The sequence below is a fragment of the Nilaparvata lugens genome, chromosome 2 (genome assembly GCF_014356525.2).
Source record: "Nilaparvata lugens isolate BPH chromosome 2, ASM1435652v1, whole genome shotgun sequence".
Classification (NCBI taxonomy): domain Eukaryota; kingdom Metazoa; phylum Arthropoda; class Insecta; order Hemiptera; family Delphacidae; genus Nilaparvata; species Nilaparvata lugens.
In genome coordinates this window covers 92,094,309-92,110,073 of record NC_052505.1, presented here as the reverse complement: position 1 = coordinate 92,110,073, position 15,765 = coordinate 92,094,309, and the positions used below count along the sequence as shown (strand labels likewise).

Below are 15,765 nucleotides of genomic sequence, written 5' to 3'. Positions count from 1 at the left end.
TGTGGATATAATACTGTAACTTTCAGGATAAGTTATTGGTCAAATACTCAACCTTTTGATGCACAACTGAATTTCAACCCCTCATAAGGGGGTGACTTAGGGGTTGTAATTCGAATATTTTAAATTTAATCATCCATTGTTTGGTACATCATTTCAAAGGCCTTTTCAAAACGAGAAAAATGACATAAAAAAAATTTCTATGATACTTTTATCCAAAACGGCGGTTGATTGAAGTTTTAGTTTTTAAAGAAATAATTGATAAAGTTCAATCAGCCGCCATTTTTGATAAAAGTATCACAGAAAATTTTTATTGATGTCAACTTTCTCGTTTTGAAAATGCCTTTAAAATTTTTATTACACAAGGGGTGTTTACATTCAAAATATTCGAGTTACAACCCCTCATTTCTTTAAAAACTAAAACTTTAATCAGCCGCCATTTTGGATGAAAGTATCATAGAACATTTTTTATGTCATTTTTCTCGTTTTGAAAAGGCCTTCAAAATTATTATTACACAATAGGTGTTTACATTCAAAGTATTCGAGTTACAACCCTTCATTTCTTTAAAAACTAAAACTTCAATCAGCCGCCATTTTGGATACAAGTATCATAGAACATTTTTATTGATGTCAATTTTCTCGTTTTGAAAAGGCCTTTTAAATGATGTACCACACAATGGGTGTTTACATCTAAAATATTGAGCTACAACCCCTAAGTCACCCCCTTATGAGGGGTTGAAATTCAGTTGTGCATCAAAAGGTAGAGTATTTGACCAGTAACTTATCCTGAAAGTTACAGTATTATATCTACAACAGCATTCAACTTATTTACCAACCCATCCCTATCTTATATGATAAACCTTTAATCATAATCATTACCTGCTGATTAAAAAACAGCAACCATTCATTTACTAGAACAAATAATGGAGTGCCTCCAAGTTCAGATGGGCAACACGCCTAACTTCTTCCTACATTCGCTACCTTGTCTCTATGACACTGACCTTGCTTCTGTGAAACACCTTGTTCCAGTGGGAACTTGCTTCGGTGAGACTGCATTATAGCGCTACTACTTTGGACGGGGACCTTGTCTCTATGAAACTGCTTGTCTCTGTGGGAACTTGTTCCTGAGAGACTGCCATTTATAAAAATACTTGCTCCTGTAAAACTTGTCTCTGTGACACTAATATCGTTTAAAAACACTACTTGTCTCTGTGAGAACTTGTCTCTGTGAAGCATCCCCAACTTATTGAAGGGTTCCCATACATATGACTCACTCTGTATAAATTTTTAAATCTACACATGGATGAATACCACTATATCTCTGCACAGTACCAGAAGTCAAATATTTTACATCAACAGAAATCTATAAAAAATTGCATTAGTTCAAATTCTAATCAAATCCCCGTTTAATTATCATTGTACATCAAATAATAACTCCAATATATCTCAATTTCCAAATCTACACGTGGATTCACGAATTCCATTCACAAACAAACCTGCAAAACACCTCAAGTCCTACGGTAAGACAAATATGTGTACAGCAGTTTACAAAGTTTACATTGATATCTGAGATGTTTCCTTTGCACTAGTCTCTACAGTTATTGAGACTCACGTCAGCATCGGTGGAATGGAAAGCATAATGTTATGTGTATGAGGAATGGTGACAGTTTGACGTGAATCTGAATATATTTGTTGACATTGTGTATCAGAGAGAATGTGGATGCAGTGTTTTCCATTTGGATGCATCTGAATTGATACACCGCTCCCGCTAGAAGTGACAGTTTACATTCTCCGCCCCCCCTTCTTTCAACTACTCTCCATACTATACCTACCAACTACTCCTCTTACCCCTACCTAAAAACCTAGCTGTCACCCTTTTGTATAGAATATATATATTTGGAGAAATATATAGTTGATGTCAAGCTGTTATATAGAATATAATATATTTGGAGATATGTAGTTGATGTCAACCTGTTATGTAGAATATAATATATTTGGAAATATATAGCTACTTTCATATATATGTATAGAATATGTATTTGGAGATATATAGTTATATATCACAGCTACCAAGATATAGGATTCTCTGTAGCTGCACTGTAGATATATAGTTACTTTCGAACAGGTTGTATAGAATATATTATATTTGGAGATAGTTAATGTCAACCTGCTGTATAGAATATAATATATTTGGAAATACATAGCTACTGTCAAATATATGTATAGAATATGTATTTGGAGATATATAGTTATATATCAGAGCTACCAAGATATTGATTGATTGATTGATTGATTGAGTACTTTATTTATGTAGATTACAATATATACTGGCTTATACACTTGTATACAATAGCTTACAATACAGCAAAGTTATAGATGAATTTACATAATATAGACTAAGAAAATAACTATTGAACTGTATATTATATGAAAAAGCAATTTGTAATATAATAACTATAGATAATAATCATATTGTTATGCATCTACATAAATTGGCGGAGCTTTGGACATATCAATGTTCATTCTTTGGGAAGAATATTAAAAATATCCTCCCCACTAACTCTCTACCAAAATAGGATTCTCTGTAGCTGCACTGTAGATATATAGTTACTTTCGAACAAGTTGTATAGAATATATTATATTTGGAGATAGTTAATGTCAACCTGCTGTATAGAATATAATATATTTGGAGATATATAGCTATTTTTTTGTTTATTACAGTCTGATTTAAGGGTTTTGGTGGCTTATTCATCAGTTAGCCATATAGGTTTAGTAATTAGTGGGATTTTCACTTGTAGTTATTAGGGATATATAGGTTCTTTGTGTTTAATAATTAGTCATGGATTAATTTCATCTGGTTTATTCTATTTTGTTGGTTGTTTATTTGATCGTTTGTTTAGAATATAATATCGGGGCACCGAGCTTCGCTCGTTATTTATTTATTGACTTTTGATAAACCGAACACAATTCTTTAAAATGATTGAGGAAGTACTAACAGGCACAGCCCAAAACTGTTTCTTTCCGGAATTTTAATTTATACACTATAAATAGTCCAGAAAGTAGGTTATGTTGCATACACTTGAATTCAGGTTCAATTTTCTGTTCAAACATTTGAAAACAAAGAATTTATAATTTAGATCATATACAAACCAAATTGAATAACAAAATAACACTCACTAATCACTTTAAATTGTCAAATAATGATCAACTTTGAAAATTATGATATACTCTAGTTTAGGAGGATTATCATGTCATGTCAACAAATCAGATTTTTTTTTGTGTAGTTGAGAAGTTGATATTGTGGTAATTATTCTCAGTCTTTCTCATTCAAAATCAGATTATGTTGATCAAATCGATTAAATTGTGTAGCTAGATAAAATTTCTCGCTGATTGATTATGATTGCACAGCTGGAAATAATTCTGTCTCTCTCCCACACAGGCACACGCATCTTCTGTTATCGAGAGACGACGAAATTATCATCTGTTTTCCAAGGATGAATTATCCTTCTAATGTCGTTCAGCGAGTTTTCCAAAGAATGAGACCTAGTGCAATCGAATCTTTATATCATAAACCTACTATGTTCCAAATTTCGTGAAAATCATTAGAGCTGTTTTCAAGATCCGTAAAACATAAATAACCAGATACAAAAATAACCAGATATATAAATAACCAGATATATAAATACAGAAATTGCTCGCTTAATGTAATAGGATTTATTCAGATAAATCCCTGTATATCAGAGCTACTAAGATATGGAATTCTCTGTAGCAGCACTGGGGATATATAGTTATATCATGTGACAGAAATATCCAAATAAGGGAGGAATCTGAAGCTGCAGTTGTCACAAACAGAATAATATATCTCTATGACGCGAAGATTTTTGGTTCCTGTTTTTGACTCCATTTATCAGTTTCTGAGCCGAACTTCCAACACTATCAACTTTCAACACTTTAACTGAAAAAGAAGAAGAAGAAGAAGAAGAAGAAGAAGAAGAAGAAGAAGAAGAAGAGAAGAAGAAGAAGAAGAAGGAGGAGGAGGAGGAGGAGGAGGAGGAGGAGGAGGAGGAGGAGTAGGAGGTGGAGGAGCAAGAGATGATGAATAACAACAAAAACAAGAGTAACAGGGACAAGTATAATAATAAAACACAATAGAAGTAGAAGAAGGACAAGATGAAGAGTAAGAAGAAGAAGTGGTGATGAAAATACGAGGTAAGGCAAATACGTAATGAAATAGCAGCAGGAAAATACCGACTTTAGAACAACGCTAATGAATACGGTTGTGTTATTCTGCTCTACTCCAAACTCCAAACTTTACAGCGTGTAAAGCATATTGTGTATGAACATATTTATTGTGTATGTGTTTGTGGTAGATCTGCAGTAATTAATATACACGAACAAAACGAATTAATCTTCAAATTTCATCCACTCCTTCCTCTGTAGCATCTCAATTCACTGAATAACACGAAGGGCTGCTTTGAAGTCTCAATAATGTTTGATTATGTTTCTCTGTTGAATAATTAATACTCTGGTCATGGGTTTGATTCCTGCTATATTTCACATTGTTCATTGTATTTTGTGTGAGTTACTATAGCAAGGTCCACGTTATAATGGCAGTATTTGATTGGTCTATTTTCAATAATGATTGATTATGATTCTCTGTTGGATGTATTTGATTCTGGTTGAATTTTACGTTATTCTCTCTCTGTATTTCGAGTAAGTTAATATGGTGTGATCTACGTTATAATGGCAGTATTTGATTAACATTATATTTTGTGTTACTATATTTGTCTTTCATCCGACAAAGCAGGTAGCGCTGTCCTTTTCCAGCTCCGCAACGTTGCTTGATCGTAAACAATGTAGAAATATAATGAATTGACACAACATTCAATGTAAATTATAAAAATTCATTATTCAATCATTGGAAGAGAGATTCCTCTCCCTCGAACTCCTTTGATTCTCCATCTGTTCTGTCATCCTGGATCTCAGTCTCCTCTACCTATTCTATTTTTGTTAAAACTATCTTCATTCATATAAAAATGTTTAATAGTTACATTTATACGGTATTCATGTATTCTATAATTTCATTTGAATAGAATAGTATAGAATCTTTATTGCAGCCATGAGGTCTTCAGATACAATACAAGAGTCAAATATATAATTCTTTTGTATTTAAGACACTGTGTTACTTGTAAATATTTGAAAAAACACTTACTTTTGTTGGAGTATTGAGGAATGCATTTCACTCCTGAAGAGGAGCTTCATTAGCCTCAGGCTATTTACAAGTAACACAGTGTCAGAACTACAAAAGAAATTATATAGTGTTTCGTCATGGAAAGCAACATCAATTTCAAATATATACAACATAATACATGACACAAAATACAAATATATTACATATTTGTTACTAGCAGGTAACCCGTGCTGTGCAAGGGTCTAATTAAAAGCTTGACCTACTGAATTCTTGAAGGATTTAAAATAGGCCTACTACCATCCTCGGGGAATTAAGAATCTATAAATTTCGAATTAATCAGTCCAGTAGTTCAGACGTGATGATGCGTCGTTTCTGGATATCCTATCCCGTACAAGCCGATATTTTACTTTATGATATTATACATATTTCATTCATGTTTTTACAATACAATGTTTGTTTTTTTGTGTTGCAGCCCCAAACTTCGTGAGCTCAATGACACAAGGAGACTTTGTCTACTTCTTCTTTAGAGAGACGGCTGTTGAATACATCAACTGTGGGAAGGTAAGAGAAACTACATTGACCGCATATTTTCTTTTCAATAGATGTAGTTCTCTCAACACATTAATTCTTTTTTTTCTCTCAATTTTATTTCCAAATCCTCACCAGTATGTTAATGGCCACAACTCTCATGATCCGTTGAAGAATTGATTGTCCTCTTTTGGAGTGACTGGTTTTTTTATTCAATTGATAGTATTTTTCTGATCTATTTGTAGTAATTGTGCCCTGTATGGGCACAATCTCATGATCCGTTGAAGAATTGATTGTACTCTTTTGGAGTGACTGGATTTTTCTTTCCAATTGATAGTTTGATTAAGAGTTTATTGATGGAAATTCTTCAGTTGTTCATCCACTGAAAGAGCTGCGGTGATTTTATCACCCTGAAACGAGACAAAAACGTTTTGAAAATAAAGATTATCATAAACTACGACTACGCCCCGGTTTCGGAAAGTCAATTTCCTGAATCCAGCTGTTTAAAGTCTAGAACTCGGAAACCGGCCCTAAGTGTATTCTTTCTATCTGGGACGAGACTCATTTGGGCTGCATGACGTATCAAACACTATATTATGATTATTATAATAACTAATTCATTCAAAGTTATCATAGGTTTTTTTTGAGTGACTGACATTTAGGCCCGCCGCAAAGTAGACCCACGCTAATCCACGAAAAGCAACCCACGCCGTGGGATGCTTTGTAAACCATTGCTAGGCTTCTCCAGACATCTATGTAATACATGAAATGAATAATCCACTTGTCAGCTGATTGATTATGAATAATTCTATAGCAATGGTTTACAAAACATCCCACGGCGTGGGTTGCTTTTCGTGGATTGGCGTGGGTCTACTTTGCGGCGGGCCTAAATGTCAGTCATTGAAAACAAAACCTATGATAACTTTGAATGACTTAATTATTATGATAATAATAATATAGTGTTTGATAAGTCATACAGACCAAATGAGACCACCTTTTACTCTTTCATCCTGCATTATTTATTTATGAATCAATTATCAATTTTCCTCTTCACCTGCAGTTGAAGATATCTCGATACTACTAAACAAGGTGTGGCCCAAGTTGGTCTTCAATGAGAAAAAGAAAGAAAATAACGATGGGAATGTGGAGAATGGGAAAGAAGCTTAGAGAAGATGAAATAAGGCGAACGCATCAAGAGCTGCGCTGTTTGGTCCACTGATAAGAAGACATCAGCCTGCCTCTCTCTCGCCCTTCCCCCCGCATTGTAACATTAGGGGAGGTATCTTTCTGCTCTTTTCAAATTGCAAATTACCCCTTCACCCCCTACAACAGGGTAGATGCCCTTTTCGCACTCAGTTCCATCGTTCGCGTTCTTATCGCGGATTTTTCTCCTCCATTTCGCGTTGCTACGTAGGTTATTGTGTGATGCTATTATGGTTCTTGAACTTCTCTCCAGCTTCCATTTTTCATATTCTTTTCTTCCACAATTTCTTGTTCACGTGGTTTTCTGCCTCCGTTGTCTTCTTCCAACATTCTCCTTCTTCTCTGTTCTTTGTGTTTTTACATTCTTCATTCTTCTATTACTATTCAATATCAACTTCCTTACTAGTAGTTCTGTGAACAGTAGAGCTCAGAATAAATTATGTCCTGTCCTGTCTTGATGGCGAGATATCGGTGTGAAAACGACTAATGTCTGTTGGGGTTGGTGTATCGAAAATTCCAACATCAAAAGCTAATCTCCTTGAGGTTGTGCAAAGGCTAAAAATAGACTTTTTACTCGTGATATTTTTCAAAGTTTTTCGGTTTGTATATCATCAAGCTATCAAAATGAAAAATTTTTCTCAGGAAAACATTTTTTTTCTGATCATTACTTTTTGAGATATGAGCGACTAAAGTTTGAATTTTTGGGACAGAAAATTTCAAATTCGGTAAGAGATAAATCCATGAGATTCAGAGGATAGATTCTTCATGGTATTGTTGATCTAGTAAAACGAAAATTGTCTGAAAATATCAATTTTTGAGAAAGTTATTCAATTTACCAAAAATAACACAACTAAATTTTTAGTAAATTTAATAACTATCTTAAACATTGATATTCTCAAAACAATATCATGAAGAATCTATACTCTAAATCTCATGGATTTATCTCTTACCGAATTTGAAATATTCTGTCCCAAAAATTTAAACCTTAGGCGCTCATATCTCAAAAAGTAATGATCAGAAAAAAATGTTTTCCTGAGAAAACTTTTTCATTTTGATTGCTTGATAATATACGAATCAAAAAACTTTGAAAAATATCACGAGTAAAAAGTTTATTCGTAGCCTTTGCACAGCCTTGCAACAGGTCAGCCCGAGTTGAAAGAATCGAGCTGGAAGCATCCAGCCCGATCTGGCAACGTTGAGGAGGTGGGCAAGGATTGCTTCGTCGAATGATAGACAAAGATGTCAGCACCGATATAACGTTGACCCACTATAGGTGTTGAAAATTTTATGTTGATTCTTAAAAGCATTCTAAACGTTATCGTCGTACATACAAACCCACAATCGAACAATGACTTCAAGTTAGAAGAAGATAGACGCTACGCTCGTTCAATGAGTTGATAGCGAGTTCTTCAGATATTTCTGAATATGAAAGATTTTGTTATATTTTATACCTTCTTATCACGAACGTGGCTAGGAAGGCAACATACCAACGACACTTCAACCACCTAGCACCAAAACTCCACAATTTACTTCCTGTACACATCAACATAATAGAAAACTCAAGAACATTTAAATGCGCCGTTAAAAACTGGATCACAACTGGGAGACATAATATAGAAAACATAATTTCGAACAATATTTGAGCTCACTTACCCAATGTATTTGCACCCCCACTCTAAATTTAATTGTATTACTACAACACCTGCTCTAGAACATGGGTTTCCCACAGATGAGTAGGTTAATTTCCGAAAAGATGCAATTTATTTATATTCGTAGTAAAAAGTAAATTCGTATGGCTTTTGTTGGTGGGGAGCCCCTTGTGGGAAGGTCCCACCGCCTGAATATATAATTTAAGCCGTCAATGGGCCTTACGACTGTCATACTTCAGCCGGGACCGACAGTTTAACGTGCCCATTCGATATTTGTAGTAAATTTCATATATTGTATTTTTGAATATTATGAATATTTTATTGATTAGATTGTTTATTTTTATATTAATGGAAATAAAATGTATGTGTATTGTATTGTATATAACTAGATTCAAAATCTGGTGTGGTACACTCACACAACTTTCCTTGCTCATTGAACTGTAAGCCTCATTCTTAAAGGAGAATAATTTAGGGGAATAATGACGATTGGCGGCAACATATTTGAAACTACGATCAGACTACTGTATATGTGTATTTATAATTGTTTTCAGAGTACTTTTTCCTTTGTATAAATTGTGAAATTCGATGATTTTTTAGAAGTTGTCAAAACAGCTGTTCTACAGATGAAATATGTGTGAAATATGATGACTAAGTTATGTGTTCTTTTTATAAACACTGCGCTACCTACCTACCTCATGCACGAGAAGGAGGTTACAAAGTCCATTTCTCAAGGATGGGGTGGACCCCCCATTAGTCGCTCAAGAAGGAGACTCATGTCAGTTGATAGGGCTTATAAATAGCTATCCATGGTATAAATATGAAGAAAATCGTTAGAGCCGTTTTTGAGAAAATCATGAAAAACATGGTTTTTTAGTAACTGTCATTTTTCTCAAGAATATTACGGAGCTCCTGAAATTTTCCCAGAATTGAGCCTCTTGTCAGTTGATAGGGCTTAAAAATAGCTATCCATGGTTTAAATTTGAAGAAAATCGTTAGAGCCGTTTAAGAGAAAAACGTGAAAAACATGGTTTTTTTAGTAATTATCCGCCATTTTTTCCGCCATCTTGGATTGAATTTTATTAAATTTCTTATTGTCGGATCCTTATGGTATGAAGACCTTAAGTTTAAAATTTCAAGTCGATCGGTTAATTAGGAATGGAGTTATCGTGTTCACAGACATACACACATACAAACACACACACACACACACACACACACACACACACACACACACACACACACACACACACACACAGACCAACACCCAAAAATCATGTTTTTGGACCCAGGGGACCTTGAAACGTATAGAAAACTTGAAATTGGGGTACCTTAATTTTTTTTGGAAAGCAATACTTTCCTTACCTATGGTAATAGGGCAAGGAAAGTAACAAGAGAAAGTTGTTCTTCTGAATATCACAATTTTTCACCACATACAGTAGACTAACTAGCCAACTGAATAGAATCTCCCCCTTGACATGCAAGAGAGTCGGAGAAAGCTCTTGATTTTATATGCTCATCTCAAGTCTGTCTCCTCCCACATGTAGGGTTCGAGAAAGTTTTGACGGTAGGCGGGGATCCGATCCAATAACGTCCCTTTCAAAAGTTTGTGTTGTCAACCACCCCTCTCCCCCCAAGGGGTAATAAAAGGGTGGGGGAAGAGAGGGGTAGGTATCGTTTCGCTCGATTTGATGTCTCGAACATGGTAATAAACGCAGCTCAAGATCCGCCCTCCAGAAAACATGAGATTCACGTCAAAATGTCAGTAATCCCAACGAATAACATTGGTGCTTCTCATTCGAACTATGTTTATTACTATTTGAAGTTTGTAAATGACAGTATAGTGTTACTACAGAAGCTGAAGAGGGTGGTCGAAGTTGGAGTATCAGCACAATTCTTCGATTTGTTTCAATGCTAATCGAAAATTTTTAAATACAGTGTGTTATTTTTCAGTCTATTACCCCAATGTGGTAACCTATTCCTAACTAGTGACCCCCTGGGTTGGAAAACTCGCTCAAGAACTGTTGTTTTGTAATCTTTGAAACCCGCAATTTTTAATTATACAGAGTTGGTAAAAATTTATGGAAACAGCTAAATATTTTTTTACAAGAATAATTTGACAGTAGGTTTGTTTTCATTGGGGATCCTATTTGAAATGGAAAATTACTCTGTCGCATCAACATCTGTGTTCCTCATATGAATCCAAATCCATTTTTACTTTCCTTGATCTATTACCATAGGTAAGGAAAGTATTGTTTTCCGAAAAAATTAAGGTAGCCTATCCCAATTTCTAAATTTCTATACGTTTCAAGGTCCCGTGAGTCCGAAAAAGTGGTTTTTGGTATTGGTCTTTGTGTGTGTGTGTGTGTGTGTGTGTGTGTGTGTGTGTGTGTGTGTGTGCGTGTGTGTGTGTTAATTCCTGCTGCTGTTACAACTTACAAAGAATCATCAAATTCCACAACAAAGGAAAATGTACTCTGAAAACAATAACAATAGTATAATCGTAGTTTTAAATATTTAGCCGCCAATCGGCATTATGTTATTCCCCTAAATTATTCTCGTTCAAGAATGAGGCTTACAGATCAATGAGCAAGGAAAGTTGTGTGAGTGTACCACACCAGATTTTTTAAAAAGAGGAGGTGGTCATGTGATAAATAATTTCGATAAAGTGCTCCAAGAGAAAATGAATGGTGGAAACCGCACATTGATATCTCAACCCGTATCAGTTTGTTGATGTAAGAGTTGTAAATTATGTTGTATATTAACCAGCTAAAATCATGTGTCAGCGCATGAAGGTCTTCTTATGTGATAGCCTAGAGAAAAGATAGCATAAGTTATAGATCGTAAGTCATAGCGAAGTCATATTAATAACGTAAGTAATAGATCGTTTCTCTATGGTGATAGCATAAAGAAACAATAGCGTAAGTAGATATCCCATGGTATAGGGAATTTATGTCGCAGCTTTTACTGTTATCTCAAGCCGATTACTGTCGATTATTGTCAATTTTCACTGTTTAGTTGTGGTGATAGTGTATGAACGGCACAATTTGAGAGACTAACAGCGTCACACAGCTGCATAGGAAAGAACTACGTGAATTATCGGCTTGGGATAACAGTAAAAGTTGCGACATAAACGCCCTATACCATGGGATATCTACTTATGCTATCGTTCCTCTATGGTGATAGCTTCCAAAAAGCCTCAGCTGAATGAACGGATGGAAAAACTGTAGCAATTGCATGCAATGAATTATTCTTCGACTGATAAATCACAACAATTTTTTTCTTATGCACTTTTAATGTTATTTGTTATATCCTGAAAAAGGACGAAGGAGTGAGTCAATTTTCTTGTCCAAAGGCTCTTGATCTGTGAAAAAAGGTTCGGAGAATACGTGTTCAAAATTTGAAGCTGATTGATCAATTATTTTTAAAGTTATTGTAGAACATACAAACAGACGGACAACGACTTTGGCCTTCAGTGAGTCAAAAATGAGAACTCGATAACGCTCGTTCAATAAATAACGTTGATTCTCTCATTATTATATCGATTCTATAATATCGATATTATCAATAAAAAATATCGATTTTTCCCTTTGAAATCGATTCTATAATATCGATAAACAACATCGACTCTTTCCTATTCTACTAATGCTGACAGTTTGTAGTGAATTGTCTGTAGTAAGTTTGACGTAGCAGTCAGTCAACGCCATCAATTATTCATTCGTCTGGCGGACGTATGTCAAATGAAGTTGGCAGCATTGCATAGCATAGCAGCTCAGCTGATGGCGAATTTTCGATCAAGACTGACTCCAGGGACCGAAATCCAGCGTTAGTCGAGAGCTGATACATACATCCAGCCATCTCGTGAAATGGGCGCGAGTGAGAGAGAGAGAGAGAGTGACAGAGAGAGAATAGAATAGAATAGAATAGAATCGCTGCCTTTATTTTTACCTAGAAGGGGGAGTTAGGGCGCAGCCGGCCCTCTCTTACACTCAACCCTTCACTACAACGCTAAATAATTACTAGATTAAACAAATCAAATAGAGAAAATATATATACAATATTAAAAACAAGGTAATAAATATTATTGAAATACAAAATAATAATCAATGGAGAAAAAATAATAACCCAAATTTTAATTATTAAGATATAAGTAAATAGAAATTAAAAATTAAAAATTCTTCATAATTTTACCATGTGATTGATTAAGGGCCGTTTGCACAGTCAAAGCTTAAACTGGATTTAATCAGCTGGTGGCTTAAACTCAAAATGGAACACATTATAACAAACTAGACTTGATACGGATTTAATACAGTTTAAAATGAAATTTAGTTTAATCTGTCACTGTTCAAATCAAATGGTAAAAATAAAAATTAAACTTCTACAAAAGAAGAAGTAGAAGCAGAAGAAGAAGAAGAAGAAGAAGAAGAGAAGAAGAAGAAGAAGAAGAAGAAGAAGAAGAAGAAGAAGAAGAAGAAGAAGAAGAAGAAGAAGAAGAAGAAGAAGAAGAAGAAGAAGAAGAAGAAGAAGAAGAAGAAGAAGAAGAAGAAGAAGAAGAAGAAGAAGAAGTAGAACAAGAAGAAAAGAAGAAGAATAAAAAGTAAAAAGAAGTGGAAGAAACCGGCGAGCTTCCTCAATATTCACCTCAACTCAACAGGCAATGAGTTCCACCATCCACAAGCCGTCACAAGAAAGGACTTGCTAAACATGACTGTCCTATGAATTGGGACAGCCAGCAGATGGGGACCATGCCGGGTACCACCCCGACCAATGTCACTCAAGGAGTAAAAGTCTTCAGCTAAGTACTTGGATGTCTGAGTTTACAACACCTATACAGAAAGAGAACCGCATGAAATGACCTACATTCATGTAGCTTCTTGAGAAGCTTCATGTAGCTGCATGAGAGAGATAGATAGAGTGAGAAAGAGATAGATAGAGAGAGAATGTTCGGTGAAGCATATTGGGGCCAGTAACGTGTAAAGCTACATTATTTCAGTAAAATGGTTTGGCTAGCTATGGAGAGTTGAACTTGGGTTGACCTGCGTCATTCATTGGTCTTATTGGCTTCTGGTGTTTTCTCATGGGAATTGATCGGCCCGTCATGATAAAGATTACAATCATATTTGTTAGGAAAAATGTGTAGGAAGGGTGTAGGTAACTGGTTACGATAAGAATAGCCTATATTTACTCATTCATTTAGGCCAATAACTGCAGGACATGTGTGTCGAGCATGAGCGAACAGATATGTCTTCGAAAGAAAAAAACATTTACGTGAAAGGTTTCGAATAAGAAACAGGAGTTTGACAGCAGCGTCTAACGTAAAATAAAGCTTTCAGACTTTCATTGAAAAAAGAGCTGCTATCCATATGTGCCAATTCAGTGGAGGAATAGAAAGATTTTTACAAACCTCAAGATGGAGGTTTGAGAAGATAGATAACATGTTACTGTTTTATTAATGACACATTGACAAATCCTTATACCCCTTTTACAGGTGGTCATCAGATGAAAAAAAAAAATAATAAGTCAGTTGATGGCAGCTCCAGACTACTTGAGGCGCCACAACTCTGTTGCCTTGCCCTGAAGTTTGGTCTAGTGGATCAAAAACTGCCATACTATCTATACAAGCCACTTTCTGTACTTGAGAATGATACACACAAGATGTATTGGGATCGCTCTGTGCTGACTGACAGGACAGTTGTGCACAACCAGGCAGACATTATCCTCATGGACAAGACAGCCAGGGAGACTATTTTGATTGATGTTGGCATACCATGTTGCCACAACTTGGAACAATATTACAATGAAAATTATCCAAGTATCTCCCCCTGGCTGCTGAAATCAGGGATGTCTGGAAGCAGGAAAAAGTTACAACTGTCCCTGTAAGTATCTCTACTGTTGGAGTGATCAGGCAGAAGGTTTCAGCGAACCTCAGTCGCCTTGGTGTCTCAGGGTGTGCAAAACATGGAATTCAAAAGGCGGTTGTACTCAGCACGGTATCAATGATTAGATCCTTTTTAAATTTGACAGAATAGAGATGTACCAAAGTCTTGTCAATGGCCGACTTAGGTTACAATAAAAAATGCTCACTTTGTAAGTGATGAAATAATTGAATAATAATAATAATAATAATAATAATAATAATAATAATAAATAACTAATAACAATAAATCAATCACTGAAAAATTACAAAAAATATTCAACCTCAAATAGAGCAGCAAATAAAAAATAAACAACAAAAAATCAAAGATACAAACACCTTGCCTCAGAACATTTGTTCGAAGCCTTTTACTGTGATGACACAACAATAATATATATATTATGATGATATGTGTGTACACTGTACACACATTCTGAACAAACTTGTCCTGTCATTAGTGGCTATTCTTATGCGGCACAAACACGCGAATTTCACTAACGCGCTTATTACATCTGAATCCCACTGTTTCTGTACAAATACAGTTAAGAATAGCATCAGCTGATGAAGAGTGAAATGCGCGTGTTCGTGGTGCATAAGACTGTACGCATCTAAACACATATAAGAATTTGAGATGAATAATCACGCTTCGAGATGGATAAATGATGCACGTAAACTGATTCCGTTGTTCAAGAAACGAATCCATTCGTTCAACGAGAAGTAAGAGATCTCTCAGACGTCGGTTTTGAAAAGCGTTGGGATTAATGGCTTCCTTCACACTAAGTGAGTGAAGCAGTCGTTTTGAAATACATTGGTAATAATGGAAGTGTACGCATAAAACAGATCTACACAGAGTGACGCATCGTGTTTAGAATGCATTGTGTGTAATACAAGTGTTCACACGATCGTCGTTTTGAAATACATTGCTAATAATGGGAGCGTTCACACTACCGTCGTTCTGAAATACATTGGTAATAATGTAAGTGCTCACACGAACCGAGTACATTCCTTATTTTGAAATACATTGCTAACAATGTAAGCATTCACACGAACCGTCGTTTTGAAATACACAGGGATTAATGGGAGCATTCACAGGCAGCGATTCAGATAACAGCCGCGATTATTTTTAGTGCTTGCTCGATTCAGTAGCAAGATAATATACACACTGTAGTAAAGTGTAATCCTACCTTTTATTTCCTCTGTCGCAGGATCAGAATTTGCACGAAAGAAGGATTTAGGTGTCCTTATTCCTGTTCTATCCTTATTTCAGTCCTTATTCCTTCACTTAC

The 15,765-nt window shown here is 35.3% G+C and overlaps 1 protein-coding gene across 2 annotated transcripts in view; it reads left to right on the top strand.

Moving 5' to 3' along the window:
* The window catches only part of LOC111061043 (semaphorin-1A), a 530,166-nt gene that overhangs the window by 72,647 nt on the left and 441,754 nt on the right, over positions 1-15,765 (top strand). For both annotated transcript variants that reach the window (XM_039422103.1, XM_039422102.1), the window contains exon 5: positions 5,661-5,749. In XM_039422103.1, coding sequence (XP_039278037.1) covers positions 5,661-5,749 — 89 coding nt within the window. The remainder of the gene's footprint in view (positions 1-5,660; positions 5,750-15,765) is intronic.